The 24,644-nt window shown below is 31.7% G+C and overlaps 6 protein-coding genes and 1 long non-coding RNA gene across 9 annotated transcripts; 4 read left to right on the top strand and 3 right to left on the bottom strand.

Annotated features, from left to right (window-relative positions):
• Positions 1 to 883: 883 nt before the first annotated feature.
• LAZ5 (Disease resistance protein (TIR-NBS-LRR class) family) lies at positions 884 to 5,429 on the bottom strand. 2 transcript variants are annotated; one of them, NM_123855.2, is made up of 5 exons: positions 4,761 to 5,429; positions 3,361 to 4,675; positions 2,921 to 3,235; positions 1,932 to 2,834; positions 884 to 1,797 (listed from the first exon to the last, which is right to left on the bottom strand). In NM_123855.2, exons 1-5 carry the CDS (start codon positions 5,222 to 5,224, stop codon positions 1,282 to 1,284), a joined length of 3,513 nt encoding a protein of 1,170 aa, NP_199300.1. In that variant the 5' UTR covers positions 5,225 to 5,429; the 3' UTR covers positions 884 to 1,281. The 2 variants fall into 2 exon arrangements, with proteins under 2 accessions (NP_199300.1, NP_001331726.1); NM_001344576.1 differs by having other exon boundaries at positions 4,849 to 5,429.
• A 2,647-nt stretch (positions 5,430 to 8,076) lies between these two features.
• AT5G44860 (polyadenylate-binding protein 1-B-binding protein) lies at positions 8,077 to 9,872 on the top strand. 2 transcript variants are annotated; one of them, NM_001344575.1, is made up of 2 exons: positions 8,078 to 9,260; positions 9,669 to 9,872. In NM_001344575.1, the coding sequence occupies exon 1, from the start codon at positions 8,237 to 8,239 to the stop codon at positions 9,200 to 9,202; it is 966 nt and encodes a 321-aa protein (NP_001330364.1). In that variant the 5' UTR covers positions 8,078 to 8,236; the 3' UTR covers positions 9,203 to 9,260; positions 9,669 to 9,872. The 2 variants fall into 2 exon arrangements, with proteins under 2 accessions (NP_199299.1, NP_001330364.1); NM_123854.4 differs by lacking the exon at positions 9,669 to 9,872 and having other exon boundaries at positions 8,077 to 9,484.
• Positions 9,709 to 9,910, bottom strand: AT5G06635. The gene has a single exon (NR_142934.1). It is a non-coding gene; the product is annotated as an other RNA (long non-coding RNA).
• Positions 9,911 to 10,296: 386 nt separating this feature from the next.
• AT5G44850 (Protein with RNI-like/FBD-like domain) lies at positions 10,297 to 11,586 on the bottom strand (the record flags this gene model as incomplete). The annotated part of the gene is made up of 4 exons (NM_123853.1): positions 10,297 to 10,581; positions 10,654 to 10,788; positions 10,858 to 11,047; positions 11,201 to 11,586. The coding sequence occupies 4 exons, from the start codon at positions 11,584 to 11,586 to the stop codon at positions 10,297 to 10,299; spliced, it is 996 nt and encodes a 331-aa protein (NP_199298.1).
• A 1,163-nt stretch (positions 11,587 to 12,749) lies between these two features.
• On the top strand, positions 12,750 to 15,121 carry AT5G44840 (Pectin lyase-like superfamily protein). Its single transcript, NM_001344574.1, has 10 exons — positions 12,750 to 12,765; positions 12,874 to 12,993; positions 13,214 to 13,351; positions 13,440 to 13,583; positions 13,715 to 13,744; positions 13,883 to 14,090; positions 14,196 to 14,277; positions 14,387 to 14,495; positions 14,601 to 14,714; positions 14,812 to 15,121. The coding sequence occupies exons 1-10, from the start codon at positions 12,763 to 12,765 to the stop codon at positions 15,037 to 15,039; spliced, it is 1,176 nt and encodes a 391-aa protein (NP_001318741.1). The 5' UTR covers positions 12,750 to 12,762; the 3' UTR covers positions 15,040 to 15,121.
• A 2,883-nt stretch (positions 15,122 to 18,004) lies between these two features.
• On the top strand, positions 18,005 to 19,810 carry AT5G44830 (Pectin lyase-like superfamily protein; the record flags this gene model as incomplete). Its single annotated transcript, NM_123851.2, has 7 exons — positions 18,005 to 18,118; positions 18,211 to 18,354; positions 18,641 to 18,848; positions 18,946 to 19,027; positions 19,124 to 19,232; positions 19,340 to 19,453; positions 19,535 to 19,810. 7 exons carry the CDS (start codon positions 18,005 to 18,007, stop codon positions 19,760 to 19,762), a joined length of 999 nt encoding a protein of 332 aa, NP_199296.1. The 3' UTR covers positions 19,763 to 19,810.
• Positions 19,811 to 22,278: 2,468 nt separating this feature from the next.
• Positions 22,279 to 24,276, top strand: AT5G44820 (Nucleotide-diphospho-sugar transferase family protein). Its single transcript, NM_123850.3, has 3 exons — positions 22,279 to 22,586; positions 22,711 to 23,076; positions 23,613 to 24,276. Exons 1-3 carry the CDS (start codon positions 22,332 to 22,334, stop codon positions 24,093 to 24,095), a joined length of 1,104 nt encoding a protein of 367 aa, NP_199295.2. The 5' UTR covers positions 22,279 to 22,331; the 3' UTR covers positions 24,096 to 24,276.
• The last annotated feature ends 368 nt before the right edge of the window (positions 24,277 to 24,644 follow it).

The following is a 24,644-nucleotide window of genomic DNA, read 5'->3' as shown; positions in this document are numbered from 1 at the left end:
AATTTTTTTGTTTTTTAATGATTATTTTTTTAAAAAAAAAATGAAATAAATCCTTTCATAGTACATGCTGCTGCAGTTGTAAATTGCATGTATTTTATGAAACGTTCAGTACAAACTTAGAAAGTTGTAGTAATGAAAGCTCTAAATTGAGATCTACACTCATAAATAGTTCATGCTTTATTTAGTAGTAACTGCATAAGTAATGCATGCTTTTTTTTTTTGATACGTTGTAATCATTGCCCTACAATCTCTAGCTCCCCTACATCTACAAGTCTGCTGTCGGGAATATGGTTTTGCCGCCCATCCGTAGAGGCTATATCGGATATTTCGCATGGTAAAAAAACGTTATATACCCAACTTTTCTGGGAGAAGGTCATTCTCTTAATAAGGATGTCAAATTTGGTCATTCAGTAAATTAACCCTTTATTTATTTACTTGGAATTCTAAATTCTAGTAATCTAAGGCTTTAGGGTATAGTTTTAAACTTCATTCCATATGATATATGGTTTTCCTTGGGTTTAGTCTTCTCTCTTTGACTTTTAGTGTATAGTTTTGAATTTCACTACATTTCAATAATGTCTTTTAGTGTATAGTTTTAGGGTATAGTTTTTAATTCCATTGCATTTCCTAAATGTTTTTAGTATAATAGTAGACTAGTCTAGTGCACCAAAGTGGTGTACTGTTTTTAATTCACTTGGTTACTAATTGGTGTACCCATTTGGTGTACTATTCTAGTCTACTATTATATTCTATCTTGGCTAGTGTACTAGTCTAGTGTACTAGTGGTGTACTGTTCTAGTGTTCTCACTTGGTGTACTATTATAGTGTACCCATTTGGTGTACTGGGTTTCTCTCAAACGTCTCTCTTCTCGAACTCGTTCACCCTCGATTTGTTGTACACCGACTGTGGCTAGGGTTCGTGAAAAACCAAGAAGAGTAAAGTAACTCAATCTCAGAATAAACACGGGCTCAGAAGTTATTTGGATAAAAAACGTAATGAAACTATCGGGCTCAAATATTTGGGCTCACTTAATACGAATTGGAGTTAACGGGCCTAAAATGAGTTTTAAAACCCAATCCAATTTGTTTCGTCGAACCCAGCCGGAATGTGTGTTTTTAAAACACAAGGCTACTATTGTATTTGACACCTCTTTTGGATTTTTGCTACTTTTTTCTATCTCACATGAATCCTATTAGACAAGCCCAATAAAAAGTACTCTCTCAGCATATTTCCAAAAAAACTGTCTAGTTCTCAAATAATTTTCTAAAAACTGCCTACTTTTACAATAAACCCAAGTATAATTTAGTGAAGTTGGCGTTGACTTCTTCCTCTAACAAACAGCCACGGCTCTGGGTGTACATCAAACGGAACCCACAATCCACCACTTTACTTTTACAAGCATCAGTCAAGTGGAACTGCATTTTTACAGTTGTAGGGTGATGAATAGGTATAGAGTGGTGATCTTTCAAACGTGAGCAAGTGACATAGCCGATAAAAACATGGTCTGCCTCAATCATTCCTGGTTCGTTCAAACATCCGATATCACAATCAAAGCGAAGAGACCCATCTTCGTTTTCAAATTGCAATGTGCATTTTACTGAGAAACTGCCGATGATCGGATCTTGGTTCTCATGGAATGATACAACTGCACATAGAGCTATCCCAGAAAGCATAGTGTTATACCAATGTGGTTCCAGCCTTGGCTCTAAGACTGATCCAACTGCTTGGTGATCGAACCACGAAGGGACTATATATCCAGGATAGCAAGTGTTGAAAAAAGCTCCAGAAACTATGTCCTACAAAACAACAGCAATGAACAAAAATATGTATATATATATAGAGAGAGAGAGAGAGAGAGAGAGAGAGAGAGAGAGAGAGAGAGAGAGAGAGAGAGAGAGAGAGAGAGAGAGAGAGAGAGAGAGAGAGAGACCTGTTCGTAGCATTCAACTGCAAGTCGGTGGCATTTCCATTTCGCGTAGGTTGAGATTGAGTCCTTTGCATCTTGAAACAGATTGTGGCAATTAGTGAACAAGAAAGTGGAACGTAATTCCTCAGATCTATCAAGGAATAACGTTAACCTATCAGCAACCAGTGGATTCTCAACTGATTCTAGTCTTTCACAACCATATACGTTTAGGTACTCAAGACATTTTGGAAGCGAAGGAAGATATCTGAGATTCTCGCAGTTCTTCATGACAAGACATTTCAGATTAGAGAAATCTTTGAGATTATCTTGTAGATTGACCATTGCAATATTTCTACTTAAGCACAAACACTTTAGCGACTTTATCTTCGGGATCTTTCTGATTCTTGTGCCGTCAAGCAATAAGAGCCGTAGATGTTTCATGTCTTTTACGTCCGTTGGAACGCTCTCGAGCTTTGAACATCCAGAGAGTACCAGTTCTTGAAGAGCTTTCTGTTTTCCAAGACGTTTGGGAAGACTCTCCAGTTCTGTACAGCCTTCCATATTTAAGACGACAAGTCTCGTCAGATCCCCGGCCGCTGGAGGAAGTCCCTTTATTGCAGTTCCATCTAAATATAATTCTTCCAGATTTTCCGAAATCACCTCAAATTCCTCAAGTTTTGAGCAGTCACTGAGTATGAGAATTTTCAGAGAGCTCACTTTAATACTTTGAAGACATGTGAGACTAGTGCAACGTCTCATGTTCAGGAAGACAAGACTTTTCATGTTCTCCATCTCTTGGGGCAGTTTAAGCAAACTTGTGCAACCTTCAAGATTCAATCTTTCAAGATTTTTAGCATTTGACAACCCTAAAAGGTTAGTCAACTTACTTGAATAGCTTAGATTGGCCCACTTTAGTATCGGGGTATCCTGTAAAGAAGAAGAAGACAAAGAATTTAACACTGAATTTGATGAATGCTTCATATAAGAATTGTGGATCGTACAGTGAGACACACCTTAACACCCTCCCAAACTTTCTTAATGGAGCTATAAGGCAGTTCAAGATCAACGAGATTCTCCGGGTTGAAGTCTGATGGAAGTTTCTCCCATGGATATTTCATCCAGTGGAGATAGCGTACCTTGTCTAATGGTAACTGAATTTCCCTAACTGTGTCAAATTTGAAGATACCTTCGCCTTCCTTATGGCAAACAGAACTGTATATTTTGAGATATCGAAGATTGCACATATTGCTAAAGATGTTACCATCAAATGTCATTTCCTCCGGAACTTTAGACATGTCTAAGAAAATACCTCTGACATTTTCCATTTCCTACAACCAATAATTAATGATAAAACGTAAGCAAACCGCAGAAACAAAATAGTTAGCAATTGAAAAATGAAAATATAATACAACTAACACACGTTAGAGGTTCTAATATGTTCAAATAATCTCACCAATTCATTGTTGAGAAACCACATGATATCTTGATAGTTCCACAGCCTGAGATGAACCCTTGTATCTTCAGTCAATGCTTGTGAAGCAAGTTCCTTGGCGAATGTGCATAGTATATCATGCATCTCAACTCGACCACCAGAAATATTGACAAGAAACTTTCCTTTGAGATCTGTTATTTCATCCCAACTCTTAGTAGACTCAGAATCACATGAATTCACCACGTGTCGTACATAACTTTCATTCTCTGATTTGAAGAAACATGCGACGTCAAGAAAAATATCTTTCTGCCTCTCTGTGAGTTCATCATACCTTCTTCTCAAGACATCTTGGATCATCTTATTGGAAATTAGTGTCAATGTTTTTATTCTCTTTTCCCAATCAGCCTTGTCTTTCCCACAAAGTTCTACACCAAAAGCTCCGAGGGCTAGTGGGTTGCCTTTGGCATAATTCAGAAAGTGTTTGGACAACTTTACCAAGTTTCCCTGGGCATCATCCAAACCAAATGCATGATTAGTAAACCACAGTAGACTGTCTCTGCTGTTCAAACTTGGGACTACATAAGTATCTTTAACGAAACCCTTGAGCATTGACTCATCACTTGACGTAATAACAATCTTGCTTCCATTTTTAATCCAATTCCATTTACCAAAAAGAGTTTCGATCTGTTCCTCGCTACTAACATTATCTATGACAAGAAAAACTTTCTTTAGGAGAAGAACATCCTTACAAAACTCATGTTCATTCGTTGTATATCCTATGTTGAGATTAGTATCCTTCAACAGCTCTTCCAATAATCTCTTCTGCAGCCAACACATTCCGTGTTCATTCGCCATCTTACTGGCATCTGGGAAAAACATACTCCTCTCAAACTTGTGTTCCCACTTTCTATACAACGTTTCTGCAAGAGTGGTTTTACCAATCCCAGGCATCCCAACAATTCCAACAGTTTTAGTTTCGAGGCTATCAAAATCTAACTTTTCTTCCATCTCCTTAAGGCGTGGTTCTATTCCGTAGTTGGGTGGAGGATGTTCAATACTACCAGTTGAACTTACAGTAGAGATCGTGTTGAGACGTTCACCTTCCCTGCTTGCGGGGGGAATTGTGGCTTGGTACTGAGGCGAGTTGATACTGAGGTCGTCGTCAATGGAAGTAGATGGAAAATCACTGGAGTTTGGCGAAAATGTGTCTACATTCTTTGCCTCTGAGTCTTTTGAGATCCCGTTTAGAGATTCTGCTACTCTGCTTGCTCGTGTAATTCGGGCAAGTACTTTTTTGATGGAGTCAATGATCTTGTCAAGGAGTTCCTTCTCGTTTCTGCAAACACGAAAATGAGGAAAAAAAGAAATCAATGAAATTCACTACGATAAGAAACGGGTCAAAATAAGAACAATTTATCTACCTAAAATTCGCCAAATTCAAGCCTATCTTGCTTGGGACAGACCGCAAAGCGTTCTCCCAATTAGGTATGTTGGGTCGTTTGCTTTTACCTTCTCCGTAAAGCTTAAGTCCGAACTCTCCGTTCTGCTCTCTCACCTCCTCTGGCTTCACGTTGAAGAAGACGGGCATGATTCTGAGCTTTCCTTTCTTTACTTGTTCCATGATCTTCACGAGCTCGTCCAAACACCATTTTGACTCAGCATAATTGCTCGAGAAGATGGACAGTGCGATTTCCGATTCCTCTATCCTCTTGAAAAGGACAGTGAGATCTTCGCTCGGGACTTCTTCCGTGTCGATGTAGTATGTGATTCCAGCTGAGGTCAAAGCTCCCGCCAGATGGCTGATGAAACCGTTGCGCAAATCTGCTCCTCGGAAATTGATGAACACTTGCCACGACTCCGGGAGTATTTCGGAAGATGCTGCCATTGCAAAGTTGTGCTTCGATTGTTAGGAGACGACGGTAGGATAATGGAGTCAACTTCGATGAATGTATCCGTATTGTCCAAATGATTATTCACCACTCATTTTTAGTGATTTGTAAATGAACGTAACGCACACCCATCTTGACCGATAATTTGTATTTGAAAAGTCAGGATTCGAATGCTAGCTGCCGAGAACAAGTGAATTAGATGGAGTCGTATGGTTCAAATTAATGTCCATAGAACAGGAAAATGCATAATGCTTTAACAAATTACTTATGGAATGTAATCATCAAATTTTAATGATGTTTTCATAATATTTTGACCGAATGATAAGATGTGTATTATATATTTACTAGGTTAGGCCCGTCTAGATAAGCGGATTTATAAAACAATAGTATAAATTTTTATCGATGATATTTGAATTCTAAACAGTAAATGATAATCCCTATTTTTAAAATATTTAATTTACTAAAAAAATTTTAAATCCAATTTTATTCTTACAATTTTTATTTTGCTATACACTTAATAACTTTAACTATATCTTATTGATTATATTTAAATTTTAAATAGTTGTCAACACACCTTTTCTGTATTTTGTTTAGTAAATTTCTAAAAACTAAAATTTTAATCTTACGCATTCTATTTTGCTATACATTTTAACTATCTACTAGGATTTAACCCGCGGTTTACCGCGGACAATCGGTTTATTTGGTTTTTATACTAAATATTTGAATAAATTTGATATCTTAAACTTATAAATAAAAATTTTTAAAACAAACATAACTAAATAATAATTGGGATTTTTTTTTGTTATTTACTTATTTTTGTTGAACGGTTTAGATTGAAGGGAATTAATTTTATTGAACGGTTTAGATTGAATCGGATCATATAAAGTTTAATAGATTGTTAAGACCAAATTACCCTTAATGATTTTGAATAGCAAAGAAGAAAATCCAAAATTGAAATCAAAATTGAGGTCAAATTAGACAAAAATTCAATTTGTACTTCTCTTTTAATAATAAGAGGATTTAATCATAATAATCCGGATTTTGATTATGCACACGTTATTTTAATGGATAAGTATTAAATTTTATATCAAAATAATATGTATATCATATCAAATCAATATAATTACATCATATTAAAATAATTAACAAATAACAAAACATAATGAACAACAAAAAATTATTGGTACAAGATAATTTAACATAATATATTTATAAACTTATCGCGATACAATATGGTTTAACACAATATAGTTATAAACTTATTGCTATATATTTTGTTATCTTGTTAACATAACAGTTATCAGTTAATTCATAATATATTCTTACTTATATATTTGATAAACAATATCATCTGAATCATATAAAAGATGTCGGTAACAATTTTCTTATGTTGTTAATTAGTTTATTATGAGCGAAAGGGTATTTTAGTCCAACTTATAGAAGTTGTGGAAAGAGAACTAATTATAAAAAAAATTATAAGTTTATTTTTTATTTTTATGTTTTCTGGGTATATAAATTAATATAGCCCTATTTTCTTCTCTTCCTTTAGTCGTATTCCTCTACGTAACAAATTTTTGATAGAGATTTATTTTTATAACCGACATCGAATTTTTGCTAGGTTGAGAAGTATAAAATCAAAATTCAAAAGAAAAAAAGCCCAATTTTGTAAACATATTTTGAAAGGAAAAAATCTCATTTTTTATTTGGACGTTTAATATCTAATAGTTTTTGGTTGGATGAAAAAGATTAATAAACTGTGTAGTTTAATATTTAAACATTTAAATGTGGTTATTTTCATAATAACGATATCATAAAAAAATATGATAATTATGCACGTACTATCTCAATTAATTATTAGTTTTTAAGATGACGTGGCATTAATTTTACACTTTTGGATAAAGAAATTAATTTTATGTACATTAATTTTAAAATTTCATTTACTATTATATATTCATTTATTTTAAAATTCAACATAAAAAATTAGGAGAAAATGAAAGAGACGTTTTCTCTTAGGATTCAATTTTTGATTCTAGATTTTCTCGATTAATCGCTATGTGAATCGCCGTTAAACAATCTCCTTTTGCCCTCTTTTTCCAACATCGAATTCGATAGCCGTTCACGATTTTTTTTCGTTGTGATGGATATGATATCAACGAACATCGATATGAACTTCTTCTTCGTCGTGAGAAACTCTCTATTTGAATTTAAATTCTTCACCAATAAAAGTATTTTCGACAAAATCTCAATCCCAAAGTCATTGTATTTCTCAAAATTTATCTATTCATAAAAATGGTTAATTTGTTTTCTCTTGAATTTTAAAAATAAAATAATCTATTTTAGAAAAACAAAATCTTTTGGGATGAATACAGAAACAAAATATTAATAAACAGTAAATTTAAAAATAAAATAAAATTAATGTTGCATCACTTAAATATTAATGATTAATTGAACTAGTAAGAGTAAAATTAAAATTAAAATTTTGTTGTAAAATTATTGATATGAAAATAACATCAATTAGTTTTTTGAAGATAAAATTGCACAATTTTTATTAATATGCATATTTTTCTTCTAACCATAAAGTATTACATATTAAACGTCTAATTAATAAATAATTGTGTTTTTGTTTTGGAATTTTCCCTCTTTTTGAATAGTACCGAATTCCTACAATGCTTACGAAGAAAAGTGAGTTTTAGTTAACTGTCTCAAATTTTCTTAGCAAATAAGAAGGTAATTAACCATGATTTAATTAGTGAACTATATTTCTTTTTAAAAAAAAAAACAAAATCTTTGACCCTGTCTCTTTTCTTTCTCGTCGTGTCTTTGATGCTAAATTTAGAATTTTTAGTTCATTTTCCAACAAACTTTTTTAACCATGAAGTGACCGTCTTCCTTGTCTTTTTTCTCTCCCTGTTGAGATCTCTGAGAAAAAAAAAATCCATCCGATCTTCAAAAAAAGTCACCCCCTTTAACATTCTTCTCCAATCTCTCTACAAACCCTAATCTCAGCCATGGATCTCGCTGCAGAAGAGCTTCAATTTCTCAACATTCAAGGCATATTACGTGAATCCACAACAATCCCCAAATTTTCCCCAAAAACCTTCTACCTCATAACCCTAACCCTAATTTTCCCTCTCTCCTTCGCAATCCTCGCTCATTCCCTCTTTACCCAACCAATCTTAGCTCAGCTAGATGCAACTCCTCCTTCAGATCAATCTAAAACCAATCACGAATGGACCCTTCTTCTCATTTATCAATTCATCTACGTCATCTTCCTCTTCGCCTTCTCTCTTCTCTCAACAGCCGCCGTCGTCTTCACCGTCGCTTCGCTTTACACGGGAAAGCCAGTTTCTTTCTCTTCAACAATGTCAGCGATTCCTCTGGTTTTGAAGCGTTTGTTCATTACCTTCCTTTGGGTTTCTTTAATGATGCTTGTGTACAACTCTGTCTTCTTGTTGTTTCTCGTTGTTTTGATCGTAGCTATCGATTTACAAAGCGTGATTCTCGCTGTCTTCTCGATGGTTGTGATTTTCGTTCTGTTTTTGGGTGTTCATGTTTACATGACTGCTTGGTGGCATTTAGCTAGTGTAGTCTCTGTTCTTGAACCGATTTACGGTATCGCCGCGATGAAGAAGAGTTACGAGTTGCTTAATGGAAGAACTAATATGGCGTGTTCGATGGTTTTTATGTATCTTGCTCTTTGTGGAATCACTGCTGGTGTTTTCGGTGGTGTTGTGGTTCATGGAGGTGATGATTTCGGGTTGTTTACGAAGATTGTTGTTGGTGGTTTCTTGGTTGGGATTCTAGTGATTGTGAATCTAGTTGGGCTGCTTGTGCAGAGTGTGTTTTACTATGTTTGTAAGAGTTTTCATCATCAGCCGATTGATAAATCTGCGTTGCACGATCATCTTGGTGGATATCTTGGTGACTATGTGCCGTTAAAGAGCAGTATTCAGATGGAGAACTTTGATATTTAATCGTTAAATGGATTGGATGATGATGATGAAGAAGAAACGGTTTTTGCGGTTTGTCATTGTAAGTTGTAATGTTTGTAATTTTCTATAGTGTTTGTATTAGCTTTTGCATAATCTGAATTAATTTGGGGGATAGACTTATATTGCAGATGTTCTGTTCCTTTGTAATTTCATAGTGTTGTTTTTTTCTTCCCAAAATTGGAAGATTAATGAAATAAATTTGTTTATTAGACAATTGTTTGGTTCCGTTACAGTATTACTTGTCATATTAGTCTTGTATTGTGCGCATGAGAGCTAACTTGTTCTAAGGAGCAATTGCATTGGAGATTCAAGCATTGTGGGTTACATGTTTTCTGGTTTTTTGCAACAGAACTTTTGTGTCTTGCATATTGAATTGTATATCACAATTTGTAACGAGCACTCTCTCAAGCTTTTTTTCCCCTCTTGGTTGACTTTATCGTTTATTTAGCAACAATGGAGGATATAGATCCCTTTCGCAAGATCAGAAGCGAAGCAGACTATGCCTATGCCACACCAGAGACAGTCCTTGAAGGTAACCAGTGAGTCTTAAACTTCCCATCTTTTCTCTATAGCTCAGGATCAGGTGCTTTAACTCAATCTACAACGAAGAACAATCTGGACAGCTGGAATAAATCTCAAGAAGCTGTGAGAGACTCAGAGTGGATATTGCAGGAGCGAGCACATCACTACCGGGTCAAGTTTAAACCCCTGAAAGAGAGAAAGACCTGAATCTTTGTATTCCTCTGTATCAAGCTACTTTGAAAGGTGAATGGAAAGAGGTGAAGGTAATAATTGATCAGAACAATCATATTGGAACATCCTTGTCTTTTATTGCAGGAGCCAGCACATCCTCTTTATCATGTAGTATTACTTAGTATTAGGCATCTGAAGAGCCTTTGTTGGAAACTTATGTACGCCTATTCCTGAATCATCATGTGAAATTTGATGTGTGCATATATATGAGACATCTCAAATCACTTTCAAGAGTAGTAAGTTGCAGTAAGTATATAAACTCAAATGTAGAGACTTGATGTATGTGGCAAAATGGTAATACCAAAGAGAAACAATACAATTTTTCATTTGAGAAGAAGCTGAGATGACTTGGAAACTCTAGGAATTGAATCCAATTCCTTCATCACCTTTTGTTTCTGTTCAAGGTTGAATGCAGACCTTAGGGAGATTGTTGCTCTTTTTAAACACTTCGAGTTAGCTAGGATGTACGTGACGAATCCTAACTCTTCTACTCTTCCTCCATATTTTTCCACCCATTCAAAGATCTCGAGATGAGAAGACAAGCAACCAGGAACTGAACTCGGTTCGTTCCATGAAAGTGGGAGATCCTCGGGGTTTTCGGTTGGTCCCTGGAAACAAACAAGGGATGTATATGAAGCGATTTTAATTAGTTGTTACTAAAAGAGGAGGAAGATACCTACATAATCAACCGAAAGTTTTTTTAGCTTTGGAGATTTTCCAAGTAAAAGCATGAGTGGTTCCAACCAGTCTGATTCATCCGGACAAATTATTAACTCTGTAAGTCGAGAGAAGTTGATAGCGCTACAACGCAAAAGCTGCCATAGAAAAAAAAAACATAATTAGTAGGTTCAAAAAATGTGATCACAAGAGATAGAGAAAGCTACCATTTCATCAGCCAAATCCAACTCAAGAAACAAGACGGACGAAAGAGATCTTGGCAACTTGTCATCAGCGTACGTATGAACACTTATATATGCACGATCAAGACAAGGCATGTTCTTGATCAAGCAATACTGTTTTGAACAATTAGTGAGGTGAATGTACTTCACTGCCGGAGTATCTATAACCAAGAACCTGACCGAGTTTCCTACATAACTATAAATATCATTGTAATCAGTATACGTTAAGTCATGTAAAGAAGGCACTATCACATTGAAATTCTTGATATTGTCATTCCCTTCTCGTTCCACTCGTAGTTTCTCAATAACAGAGCAGCTTGATAAGAACCTAATGAGAGAAGCATCGTCTTTATAAACCACATTGATTAGGTTGAGCTTTTTAAGGGATGGGAGGCACGCGGGAGAAGAAGGAAAATCTGTGAGAACCTTGTCGGAGATTTTCAGTTTCACTAGCGTTTCACATGTGTAAAGGCTCTTAGGTAAGCTGATTGGATCTGCGGACCAGAGAAGCTTAAACTTTAGCTTACGCACAAAGCGATCAACGGCCTTTGCAACCCATTTGCCGACTTCAACATCAACAGGACATTGTGAACCAAGTTTGATACACAAGCTGTGTAGCACAGGTGCCTTGTGGAGTTGCAGTGACTGGTCAAGAAACAACCAAATACTCTGTTTGCTTTTCTTATCATCTTTGTACTCAAGTCTAGGCATCATTGTCCATATGAAACGCCAGCGTTTTGACAAAACCGTGGTGGCCACTGCATCTTTTGTGGAGACAAGCAATAGAATCTGCACAAGCAAGTCGTCGGACAATTTACTGATCTTGTCTTCATAAACTTCTTCTGGAATGGTAAGACCTTTTCTCTAGAACAGATAAGACGAAACTTACGAAGCAGAGTGCTAGATGACTTGCGACGGTATATTTCATGTAAGCAAAAGGAAGCCCTAATTAGTTCCGAAACTTTCTTTATTGGTTTTTAATCTTTTTTTTTTTTTCCAGACGCAGAGAGTGTTTTTTAAAAAAACAAATTTTGTTACATATATATCTTTTTCAGATTGGATTTTAAATTTAACTAACTGATAATTTTATTTTAATTTTTTGGTCAAAACTATAACAAACTAATTAATATACACTATCTTTTAAAAAAAAATGTACATCGTTAATTTTCAGAATGGAAATGATCATGATCCCATATTCTAGCACACTTTATTTTTTTCAAACAAATAAATTAAATCACATAGTTTAGAGCTTAAAATCAGAAACCTAGTGCTTGTTCTTGTCGTTGAAAGGGTTATATTGAATGTACCATGTATGCAACCCTACTAGTGGATAATTTAAAACATTTTATCGTACATCAAACCGATTAATACATTATATTAATAAGTTCATCATATCAGATTTTAGTTCAAGTTACTGTCTATATATATTGCAAATCACACTACCAAATAATTAGAAAAGCATTTTAGTTTTCAATGTCAATGGCTGTGTAGTTACACAGAATATTACTCGTATTTGTTAAATATAAGTTAATAATGCAATGAGATCACAATATCCAAATTTAATTCTATTTTTGAGTTTTCCAAAATGTTTTTTACTTAGTACCCCCTTATATTCAAGTATTTTCATTTCTATTTTAACTTGTATTTGTTTACTATTTCTTCAAATTCTATTTTATTTATTTCTAAATCTTATATAAAAGAGAGATTATATCACTTATATGCGAAATAATATCCATAATAACTAATGATTTTAGGCATAAAATATGTAAAGTTTAAAACTATATCCATGAACATGTTTTAATAAGATATACCCATGATTTTGTATGTGTATATTTAAGTGATCAACATCACATACATATACACTACATTACATCTGATCATCATCACACAATGGTAAGAGTTACATCTGATCATCATCACACAATGATAAGAAGTTAGTAAAGTTTTTTATAAAAGTTAGTATGTTTTCTTTCTTTCTAACATTGATTTTGTATGTTGTAGGAAATCATACTACGTGGTGTGTTCTTGTTGACTTTACTGCATTCTATTCTTGTAAACGGCCAAATCTATGATGTGCTTGAATTTGGTGCCGATGGAAATGGTATTACCGATGATTCAAAGGTATTATATTGCAAAATTTTATCTTGTTTTATATTATGAAAATATCTGAATTTTGTAAGTTTTCAAAAAAAAATTCAAACCAATATAATATCATACAGCCTTTGAGTATACATAACTATTATTAGGTTTTTCATTTTCCTACAACGTAGTCATACGTTTTGTCACAAAATTTGAGTTATTAAGAATTCTAATACATTTGATTTTTTGATAAAATAAATAGGCTTTTGTGAAAGCATGGAGCGCTATGTGTGGTAGTGGTGGGAATTCAAAAACATTCATTATTCCATCAAACAAAACATTTTTACTACAACCTCTTACTTTCCAAGGCCCTTGTAAATCTCCTTCCGTACAAGTTAAGGTAATTATCGATATTTTTATAAATCTTTTTACAATTTTATGTGCAAATTATCTGATTAATAAAGGTGTATATGTATTCATTTATGCAGTTTGACGGAAAGATTGTTGCACCTATAAATAAAGCAGCTTGGTCGGACTATAAGTTATTTAGATGGGTTAGTTTTAAGGAAATAATCGGTTTAACAGTCAATGGTTCGGGAACAATTCATGGACGTGGCTCGTCTTTTTGGAAGGTGAAACAATTTTATTTTTTGGCAATCTTGAAAGAAATTTATATACACAATAAAAGATATGATTTTTAATTATATATAAACAAAAGTGTTAATTTAATATTTCCTCTTTTTTTCATATTCAATATATCCAGCAAGGACTGCCTGCTTCTAAACGGCCTACCGTGAGTTTATCTTTTTCTCACTAAAATTCATTCTGAATTCTAAAATGAAAATATTTTATTTATTTATATACATTGATCGTCGTCAATATTTTGGAAAGTTCATGATGAATTCTTTTTTTCTTTCAATTTTTCTTACAGCAATTGCATTTTCAAAGATGCAACGATCTCATGATAACTGGAATAACCTCATTCAACAGTCCAAAAAACCATATATCGATTAGCGAATGCAAAAGAGTTAAAATAACGAAGATAAAACTCGTAGCACCCCACGATAGTCCTAACACTGATGGAATTAATATCTCAGAATCAAGTGATGTCGATATATACGACACAGTTATTGGAACTGGTATATATAGCTAGATATCTCTCTTGCACACTCACTAATTAAAAAGTAATCTCAAATGGTATTTTAAGATTATTTAATTTTAAAATTTCTTATAAAACTTTCCAGGAGATGATTGTGTAGCTATTAACAGCGGAAGTATGAATATCAATATCGCAAGGATGAATTGTGGACCTGGTCATGGAATAAGGTATATATGTGTGTGATTCATCAATAGCATTGTACATATACTAATTTTATATATTCTATATATATATATATATTACATTTTCTTCTTTATCTATAAAATTAAAATACAGTGTGGGAAGTGTAGGAAGAGATGGAGAAGAATCTATAGTTGAGAATGTCCAAGTAACTAATTGCACTTTCATTAGGACGGATAATGGAGCTAGAATTAAGACATGGCCGGTAATAAAAAATTTAAATAGTTTTTCAATACTAAAGCTGGATCTATTGTGACAATATTGATATAGTTTATTTAAGTGATATTTATTTTTATTTATTTTTGTTTAGAATGGAAAGGGATACGCAAAAAATATACTTTTTAAGAGTCTTACATTTAGAGAAACCAAAAATCCGATAATAATCGACCAAAATTATGTTGATAAGGGTCGCCTAGACGTGGAGGTAAATCATCTTAATATATTTTCTTCTATTAAATAAAAATATTAAAATTATAAAAGAATAACTAGATTGCAAACAAATTTATATATTTTTTGTTTAGGAATCAGCAGTGGCAATCAGTAACGTGACATTTACAGATCTCCGAGGAACATCAAAACTCGATGAGATTATAAAGATAGATTGCAGCAAAGTCACATATTGCAAAGACATTGTTCTTGATAAAATCGATATTGCTACGGTCGATGGAAATAAGCCAATCGTTGAATGCAGTAACGTATATGGAAAGTCTATCAATGCTAACGAGGCCAATGGTTGTTTCAAAACATAGTATCCATTTTCATAGAAAATATGAGAAATAGTTATAATTTTATATAGCTAATAATGTTATGTAAGAATATGATAAATTATTTTTACGCATGATCAAATAAAATAATTTTGAAATATTAGATTATTCGATATACTCAAAAATGCTAATAATTAATGAGATCATTTGAATAACCTTGGTTTGATTTTCATTTAGTTTACATCAGTTGTTTCTAATTTATGCAAATCAATAAGAACTTGCAATGAATTGTTTCTTCTTGTGTTTAATCAAATTGTATGAATTATTACTTTTAGGTTACATCTGCTCCATTACCTCGTCCATTTCTTTTGTTCCAGACATGATATATAGTTGCTTGAAAAACATACCAATTAGTATACTGAAGAGTTGTACCGATAGTAGTTTGAATTGTTTAGTAGAGCCCAATCAATAGAGTAAACATTGGCAAAGAACCAACCCATGAGAGAATGCCAAACTGCAGCTGAGTAACGACATGAGAAGAAAAGATGACTATAAGTTTGAATACGATCTCTGTTGAAAGACGATTGTTGATAGCTAACCATGTGAAGAATGAGTATTTGGGAGTTGCATAAGGACCAGACCCCCTTATATATACAATTCTTTCCGTGGATGTGTTGTTCGAATAATTTCTAAACTTTTATCGTATATCAAACCAATCTTTCAATTTTATAATCATCGATACATTATTAATAAATTCATGATATCATATTTTATTTTAAATTACTGTCTAAATATTTCAAATTTACTGTTTTTCTTTTTTTCTATTTATATTTTTCGTTTAGGTAATTCCACGGCATATTGTTTAGCTAGTTTTTCTAGTTTATTGTTTTCTGAGGTTAATTTTGTAAACTCTTCTTCTCCAAATTGGGAAACCAATTATCGAGTTACCTTTAATATATGTGTGGTTAATAAAAATAATGACACTACCTAATAATCAGAAAAACATTTACAGTAGAAACCCTATAAATTAATACTCGATAAATTAATAAACACGATAAATTAATAAAATTTGTTGGTCCCAAGTCGGGCCAATGTAAAAATTAACCAAAATCGATAAGATAATAAGATAATAATTTTTTTGAAATCCCTATGTAAAATTATAGTCCCAATAATATTATAAATTAATAATCATAGATCTTAAGTATATATTTTAAGACTCATTTTTATATGAAATTTTTGTTCAAGTTACAATTACAACTTTAAAAAAAATACAACTAGTATGATCTTTGTTGTACTCGCATAACTATTTGCATATTTGATCCGTCATAGTTGATTTTGTAAAATCTTTTATTTGAGAAAGCATTGCTAAGATTTGGGTAAAGAGAAATTGGATTAAGCTTCATGTTTACGTTCACGTTAATGTCGTAGATATACAGACACAATATCTTGCCGAAAAATAAATTTAAAAAGTCAAAGAAAAATAAAAATCTAACATAAGTATATATGCAAACAACAAAACATATAGAAAATTAAATTAATAACATTTTTAAAAAAATATAGTATTGTATTTACGTAAATATACCTATAAATTAATTTTTATTAACTTATACGATAAATTAATAAATATTAATTTATAGGATAAATTAATATCACTATAAATTAATAAAATTGCATGGTCCCAACATTATTAATTTATAGAGTTTCTACTGTAGTTGGCTATTTAGTTACACATGATATTATTACTCGTATTTGTTAAATATAAGTTAATAATGCAATGAGATCACAATATGCATCCAAATTTGATTCTGTCTTTGATCCAAAATGGTTTTTATTTATTTCCCCTTACTCAAGAATTTTCATTTCTCTTTTAACTTATATTTTTTAATTATATTTTATCTATTTGACTAGATAAAATCCACTTAAATAGGCGGGCGTAAGAAATAAATAAAAAATTTCTTATAATATTTGAATTCTAATAGTAATCCAAACTTTTTTCATTTTATCTAAATATTCTTAAACCAAATTTTAATCTTATCCATTCCATTTTGCAGTAAAATTTAATTATTTACGTCATGACAACAAACTGAATTTTAATTCTATATATTTTATCTTAATGGATAAGAGCCTCAAAAAAATTAATTCTACATATTCCATCTTCTTGTTTTTATTTTTTATGATATTTAAATTCTAAATAGTAACCCACACAGTTTTTCAATATTTAGTGTTCTAATGTTTATCTCAATTTATCTATTCTCTCTAAATATAAATAATTAATTTATATAATAAGATGCTATGATTCATTTCTAAATCTGATATAATAAGAAAGATAATATCACTTATATGCAAAATAATATCCATTATATTAACTAATGATTTTAGGCACAAAATATGTAGAGTTTAAAACTATATCCATGAACCTGTTTAAAACACATATACCTATGATTTTGTATGTGTATATTTAAGTGATCAAAATCACATACATATACACTACATTACATTTCGACAAAAAAATACAAAAAAATACACTACATTACATCTGATCATTTGATCATCAGCACCCAATGGTACATATATATATGAAAATGAAATTGATAAATTTTTGCTAAAATTTCGTATGTTTTCTTTCTTTCTAACATTGATTTTGTATGTTGTAGGAAATCATACTACGTGTTGTGTTCTTGTTGACTTTACTCCATTCTGTTCTTGTAAATGGCCAAATCTATGATGTGCTTAAATTTGGTGCCGAAGGAAACGGCATTACCGATGATTCGAAGGTATTATGTTGGAAAATATTATCTTGTTTTACTCTATAAAAATATCTGAATATTGTAAGTTTTTGAACAAAAATATTATTATATGATATCATACATCTCAGTAGTTTTTTTATTTATTTTCCTACAACGTAATCAGAATTGTTGTAACAAAATTTTAGTTATTAAGTTAAGAATTCTAATATGTTTGATTTTTTATTATTATAAAATAATAGACTTTTGTGAAAGCATGGAGCGCTATGTGTGGTAGTGGTGGGAATTCAAAAACATTCCTTATTCCTTCAAACCAAACATTCTTACTACAACCTCTTACTTTCCAAGGCCCTTGTAAATCTCCTTCAGTACAAGTTAAGGTATTTATCGATATTTTTTATAAATTCATTTACAATTTTACGCGATCAAATATCTGACTATAAAAGGGGTACATATGTATTCATTTATGCAGTTTGACGGAAAGATTGTTGCACCTATTAACAAAGCAGCTTGGTCGGAGAGTAAGTTATTTAGATGGGTTAGTTTTAAGGAAATAATCGGTTTAACAGTCAATGGTTCGGGAACAATTCATGGACGTGGCTCGTCTTTTTGGAAGGTGAAAATTTTTGGTATATACAAAAGAGAGAAAAAATTTTGGTATATACAAAAGAGAGAAAATTTTTAATTGTATATATACAAAATGTGAATCTAATATTTTTCTCTTTTCATTTTCAATATATCCAGCCAAGAATGTCACCTTCTAAACGTCCTACTGTGAGTTTCTCGTTTTCTCACAAAACATTATTCTCAATTCTCAAACAAAAATATCTTATTCCATTGATCGTCATCATTATATTGGAATGTTCATGATGAATACTTTTTTTTTTTCATTTTCCTTATAGCAATTGCATTTTCAAAGATGCAACGATCTCAAGATAATTGGAATAACCTCATTCAACAGTCCAAGAAACCATATATCAATTAGCGAATGCAAAAGAGTTCAACTAACGAAGATAAAACTCGTAGCACCCGAGGATAGTCCTAACACTGATGGGATTAATATATCAGGATCAAGTGATGTCGATGTATACGACACATTTATTGGAACTGGTATATAGCTATATCTCTCTTGCACATTCATTAATTAAAAGTAATATGAAATGGTGTGATAGTTATTTGAGTTTTAATTTTCTTAAAAATATTCCAGGAGATGATTGTGTAGCTATAAACAACGGAAGTGTGAATATCAATATTACAAGGATGAATTGTGGACCTGGCCATGGAATAAGGTATATATGTGTGTGATTGATCAATACCATTGTACATATACTAATTTTTGATATTCTATATACAATATCTGTTCTTTTTAATCTCTATAATTACAGTGTGGGGAGCCTAGGAAGAGATGGAGAAGAATCTATAGTTGAGAATGTCCAAGTAACTAATTGTACTTTCTTTAGGACAGATAATGGAGTTAGAATTAAGACATGGCCGGTAAGGATTTTTTAATTCAATTTTCTATATTAAAAACTAGATAACTTGTCACAATATTGTTATAGTTTTCTTCAAGTGATATTTATTTTTTTTTGTTTTTTTTTAAGAATGGAAAAGGATACGCAAGAAATATACTTTTTAAAGACCTTACATTCAGAGAATCCAAAAATCCGATTATAATCGACCAAAATTATGTCGATAAGGGTCGCCTAGACGTGGAGGTAAATCATCTTAGTATTCTTTCTATTAAAATTTCAAAAGCATAACTAGATTGCAAACAAATTTGTATATTTTGTGTTTAGGAATCAGCAGTGGCAATTAGTAATGTGACATTCACAGATATTCGTGGAACGTCACAACGCAATGAGATTATAAAGATAGATTGCAGCGAAGTCACATATTGCAAAGACATTGTTCTTGATAAAATTGATATTGCTACGGTCGATGGAAATAAACCAGTTGTTGAATGCAGTAACGTGTATGGAAAGTCTATCAATACTAACGATGCTAATGGTTGTTTCGAAGATTAGTATCCATTTTCATAGAAAATATGAGAAATAGAAATTATTGTATATTAATAATGTTGTAAGAATATTTGATCATTTGTTTTATATGTATGATCGAATAAAATAATTTTATATATTAAATTATTTCAATATACTCAGAAATGCTAATAATTAATGAGATAATCTGAATAACCTTGGTTTGATTTTCATTTACTTTACTTTAGCTTACATCTGCTGTTTCTTGTTTATGCAAATCAATAAGAACTTGCAATTAATTGTTTCTCCTTCTCTTTAATTAATATGCATGATAGAGGTCCCAATCACAACATAAGATCAATCAACACATGAATTGTTTTAAAGAAATACGTTTGCAAGTCCAATATTACACACATATCTAATAACAATGTTATAAACTTATATTTAATGATTTGAGTAAACTTGCAATATACAAATCGCTTATCGAGCTTAAATAGGCATGAATTATTGGTGGTAAAATATTTTCTCTGTTTGGACAACAAAATTGAGTCGTCTTTCCATTTATTTTCTGATATATATTTCTCTTTTATATCTATTACAAAGTTTTCTCTCCAAAAAGAGAGCACACCTTGTGTTTGGATGTGGTTATCCTGAAATATTCAGATTTGGATCTGAAATTCAACTATCAAGATGATGATCCATAGCTTTTACATATCATAGTTTTGGATATATGTCCAACTATCAAAGTACCCACATATATCCAAATCTTTATCAGTAAAAAAAAACTAAAAATTAATAAATAATATGTCAAAACAATTTTCTATAAATTGTTTTAGGATAAAATATAATATATTAAAATTAAATCACTACTTTATATAAAATCACTAAATATTATTTAATAATATATACTTTTTAACTCATATGAATACTGATATCAAAATCTTTAAATTAAGATACAATAAAATCAAGAGAATTTCTTGTCCAATCTCTGATCTGGAACATCTTACGTGGACAATTCAGTATAGAAGATCTTCGCAGTTACGAAAATTCGTGGAGTTTGGAAAGGAGATTTGGAGCAAAAATAAAAAGGGTGTAAGGCAATGCTGATAGAATTAGCTGTTTTGAAAGAAGAAAAAGCAAAAGTAGTATTTTACATACGTTAGTCACTTAACTAAGTGACTATGTTAGTGTCTAGTGATTGATTTGCGTGTGTTTCAAATTCAATAGGTCGGATTAAAAAATACAATATATCTCCCAAAAAAAATGAAACTCAAAATGCCAAGATATTTTCCCATTTTCCCCCACTCATTACTATCTTGATATTTACTTTTGTTTATATATTACAAAAATATGTATCAATTGAAGGCATGTCATATCATTATATCAATCTCTTACTATCATAAAAAGTTACGAAATCCAAAATTTAAATTTTATTGCTAAGGTAATGGTGCTCTGAGATTTCCTTACAATATGTAGTTGAAAGAAACAATATTGAAGTAGAGCTACTCGCATATCCCCCTGGTTAGCTTTGACCAAATTTTTTTTTCTTTGGTTAAAGGGATTTTGATCAAAACTTACAATACAATAGAAATAGCCACAATACTACAAAAGACAGCCGCTAAATTCCAAATCTCCTCTAAAATGCCACAACAAAGCTTAAAAATTCAATAATTTTACAGATGTAGTAATGTTGAAAGGTCGTCGCATATTTTTTCTTTTGTCTACATTGGAGAGAATCCAATAAACTCTTCTACTTTGGTTTAAACCTTTTTTAATTTTTTTTTTAATTTTATGGTTTAAATTTTAAAATTAGGCTTAAGGTCTCTTTTGTACATTAACTAGTAAATCACATCTTTACCCGAAAAACTCAATTCACATTTTTGTCAACTTATTGACTTATATATCTTTTGAAAAATAAGAAACGAGAGAAATAAACAAAGTCTATCATGGCAGCCACAAACATTTGTTTATGAAATTATTAATAAGTACTACTAATAGGAAACACCCACGCGTTTAGACTGTAGTGGACTAAATCGATCTAGTGATTCTAGTCAAATTATTGTATAGTCTTCTATTAATAATTAATTATAACTATTATACTAATAAAGCCGTCTTTATGAACTTTCTGGTGACATGAATCTGAAATTTTGTTCTGATATTATTGTTTGATACATGATTTTAGTCTAATTTTGTTTAATAAATAACATTCTAGTTTTTTCTTAATTGCAAAATATATTTTAAAATTCTTGCAATTTTTGAAAGATATGAGAGTGTCGTTTTGAATATAAAATTTTATTTTTCATCCACGTAATATAAGAAAATCATTTCATTTCACTCGAAAATTATTGAAAAAAATCAGCTATTATTTAAGATTCATAATATAATAGCAATGCACGATTCGACCACTTGTATTAATTTTTGGAATCAGTCTTTTTAATTAAAAAAATCATAAACAAAATAATAATAAAACATTGCACATTTTTAAAAAATAAATTAATATTGCACATTGCTGTTACAAGAATACCAATGATGACTTTTGCCTTGCTCATGTACGTTATTATAAGAACCGACAAAAAACGAAGACTAAAGAGAAGAAAAAACACTTCCAAACAAAATAATGAGTTCTTCGTCTTCCTCATCCTCTTCTTCTTCTTCTTCTCGCAGTAAATTTATGGATTCAGGATTTATAATCGGGCGAAAAGAACTAACAAGAATTTTGATACTGTTTCTTGGTTTAACCGCTTCATGTCTGGTTTTATACAAAACAGCTTATCCTCTGCAACGACTTAATGTCAGCAATCTAACCTCTCTCCAAGCTTCTCCATCTCCACTATTACCAAACCTCAACTCATCAGAGATTTCTCCAGAAACGGTTAGCTCTCATCATTATTCAGATCTGATACATACTCTGTTTTCTACTCTTTATACATACTCTGTCTCGTCTTATTTTAGGGTTTGAATCTGTAGTTTTGAGTCCAATTTTGTTGTTGTTGCAGACAAAACCAAAGTTGAGTTTCAAGGAGATTTTGGAGAACGCATCAACGAAGAACAATACAGTGATTATAACGACATTGAATCAAGCTTGGGCAGAACCAAACTCTTTGTTTGATCTCTTCTTAGAGAGTTTTCGTATTGGACAAGGAACACAACAACTTCTGAAACATGTAGTAGTGGTTTGCTTGGATATCAAGGCGTTTGAACGATGCTCACAACTTCATACTAACTGTTACCACATTGAAACATCAGAAACTGATTTCTCTGGCGAGAAAGTTTACAACACTCCTGATTATCTTAAGATGATGTGGGCCAGAATCGACCTTCTTACTCAAGTACTTGAGATGGGTTTTAACTTCATCTTCACGGTATTGTCTTAATTCTCTTAACCCTCTAAAATTTTTCTTCAAATAATGCAGAATTAATGTCTTTCGAAATGGTAGGAGAATATGATTTTGCAGTCTTTTTTTTTGGCCATTGATGCGTGTCATTTTTAGCATTTTCTTTTAAAATGTTTTTGCCAAAATGCTAGATGTTTTTTCTTGCAAACATGTAAAGTATAAAAAAAAATTACACATCAAAAGTTTTTGTAAACCACCAAAACACATTTATTATTATTATTATATAGATATTTCAACTTTTTATAATTAGAATTTGCACCATATAGCAAAAGTTTCCGCTATTTCACCTTTGCATTTTACAATTCTGCCATTTTATTCGACATTGGTTGTCACCTTTATTTTATCCCACATTTTTTCTAATTAGACCATAAGTCATTTTTTTGGTTTCCGTTTGATTGATGAATTCAACATTTTTGTTGTATATGTTCCACGATTTTGCAATGTTCTTCTCAATCGAAGCTAAAGGGATTATATAGACAATTATTGTGTGTGTTTGAATATAGGACGCAGATATAATGTGGCTTAGAGATCCATTTCCTCGGTTATATCCAGATGGAGACTTCCAAATGGCGTGTGACAGATTCTTTGGAAATCCTTATGATTCAGACAATTGGGTCAATGGTGGTTTCACATACGTGAGATCAAACAATCGAAGCATTGAGTTTTACAAATTTTGGCACAAATCTCGTCTAGATTATCCAGACTTGCATGATCAAGATGTGTTCAACAGAATCAAGCATGAGCCTTTTATCTCAGAGATTGGAATCCAAATGAGATTCTTTGATACAGTTTACTTTGGTGGGTTTTGTCAAACGAGCAGAGACATAAACTTGGTTTGCACAATGCATGCTAATTGTTGTATTGGTTTGGACAAGAAGCTTCATGATCTGAATCTTGTCCTTGATGATTGGAGAAAGTACCTGTCTTTGTCAGAACCAGTGCAGAACACGACGTGGAGTGTTCCTATGAAGTGTTTGGAAGATTGAGATTTCCTTCTTTCTTTGTTTTGTTGAGATTTGGATGAAAAGTATATTTAAAAATGAAGAGTTTATTGTTCGTGCAAGGAATATTCTTTAGCTCTCTAATCTAATCAAATATTTTTTTTGATGGTTAATTTTCTCTGTTTGTTAATGTCATTTTTTGTTTTCCGAGCCGAATGCTAGAAAGTACTAAAATAATCTTCTAGACTTTTAGTGTTTTTGGTTTGAAATGTTAATGTATTGAATAAATTGTGTTGTGAAATGATACGATTTTTGTTTCAAACTTTTTCTGAAATTTCTCAAAGTTTTTGATCTTATTTTCAATTACCGAAGCACAAGTTGTAAAAACGTATATATTTTTTCTTTTGAATATAATTTGACATTACATTAAAAAAAAGAAAGAAATGATACGATTTTGATTTTGGTAATATGAAAAATGATCAATGTAGTTTCATAAGTTCTATCAACGTAGATTTTGTAGTCATTTACCCGATTTGTAGATTTAAGTAGTTATTGGTTTGGTCAGTTATAATTTTGGTTTGGGCCTAGATTCGT

Source organism: Arabidopsis thaliana, chromosome 5 (genome assembly GCF_000001735.4).
Source record: "Arabidopsis thaliana chromosome 5, partial sequence".
Lineage (NCBI taxonomy): Eukaryota > Viridiplantae > Streptophyta > Magnoliopsida > Brassicales > Brassicaceae > Arabidopsis > Arabidopsis thaliana.
This window is presented reverse-complemented; position numbering and strand designations above follow the sequence as displayed.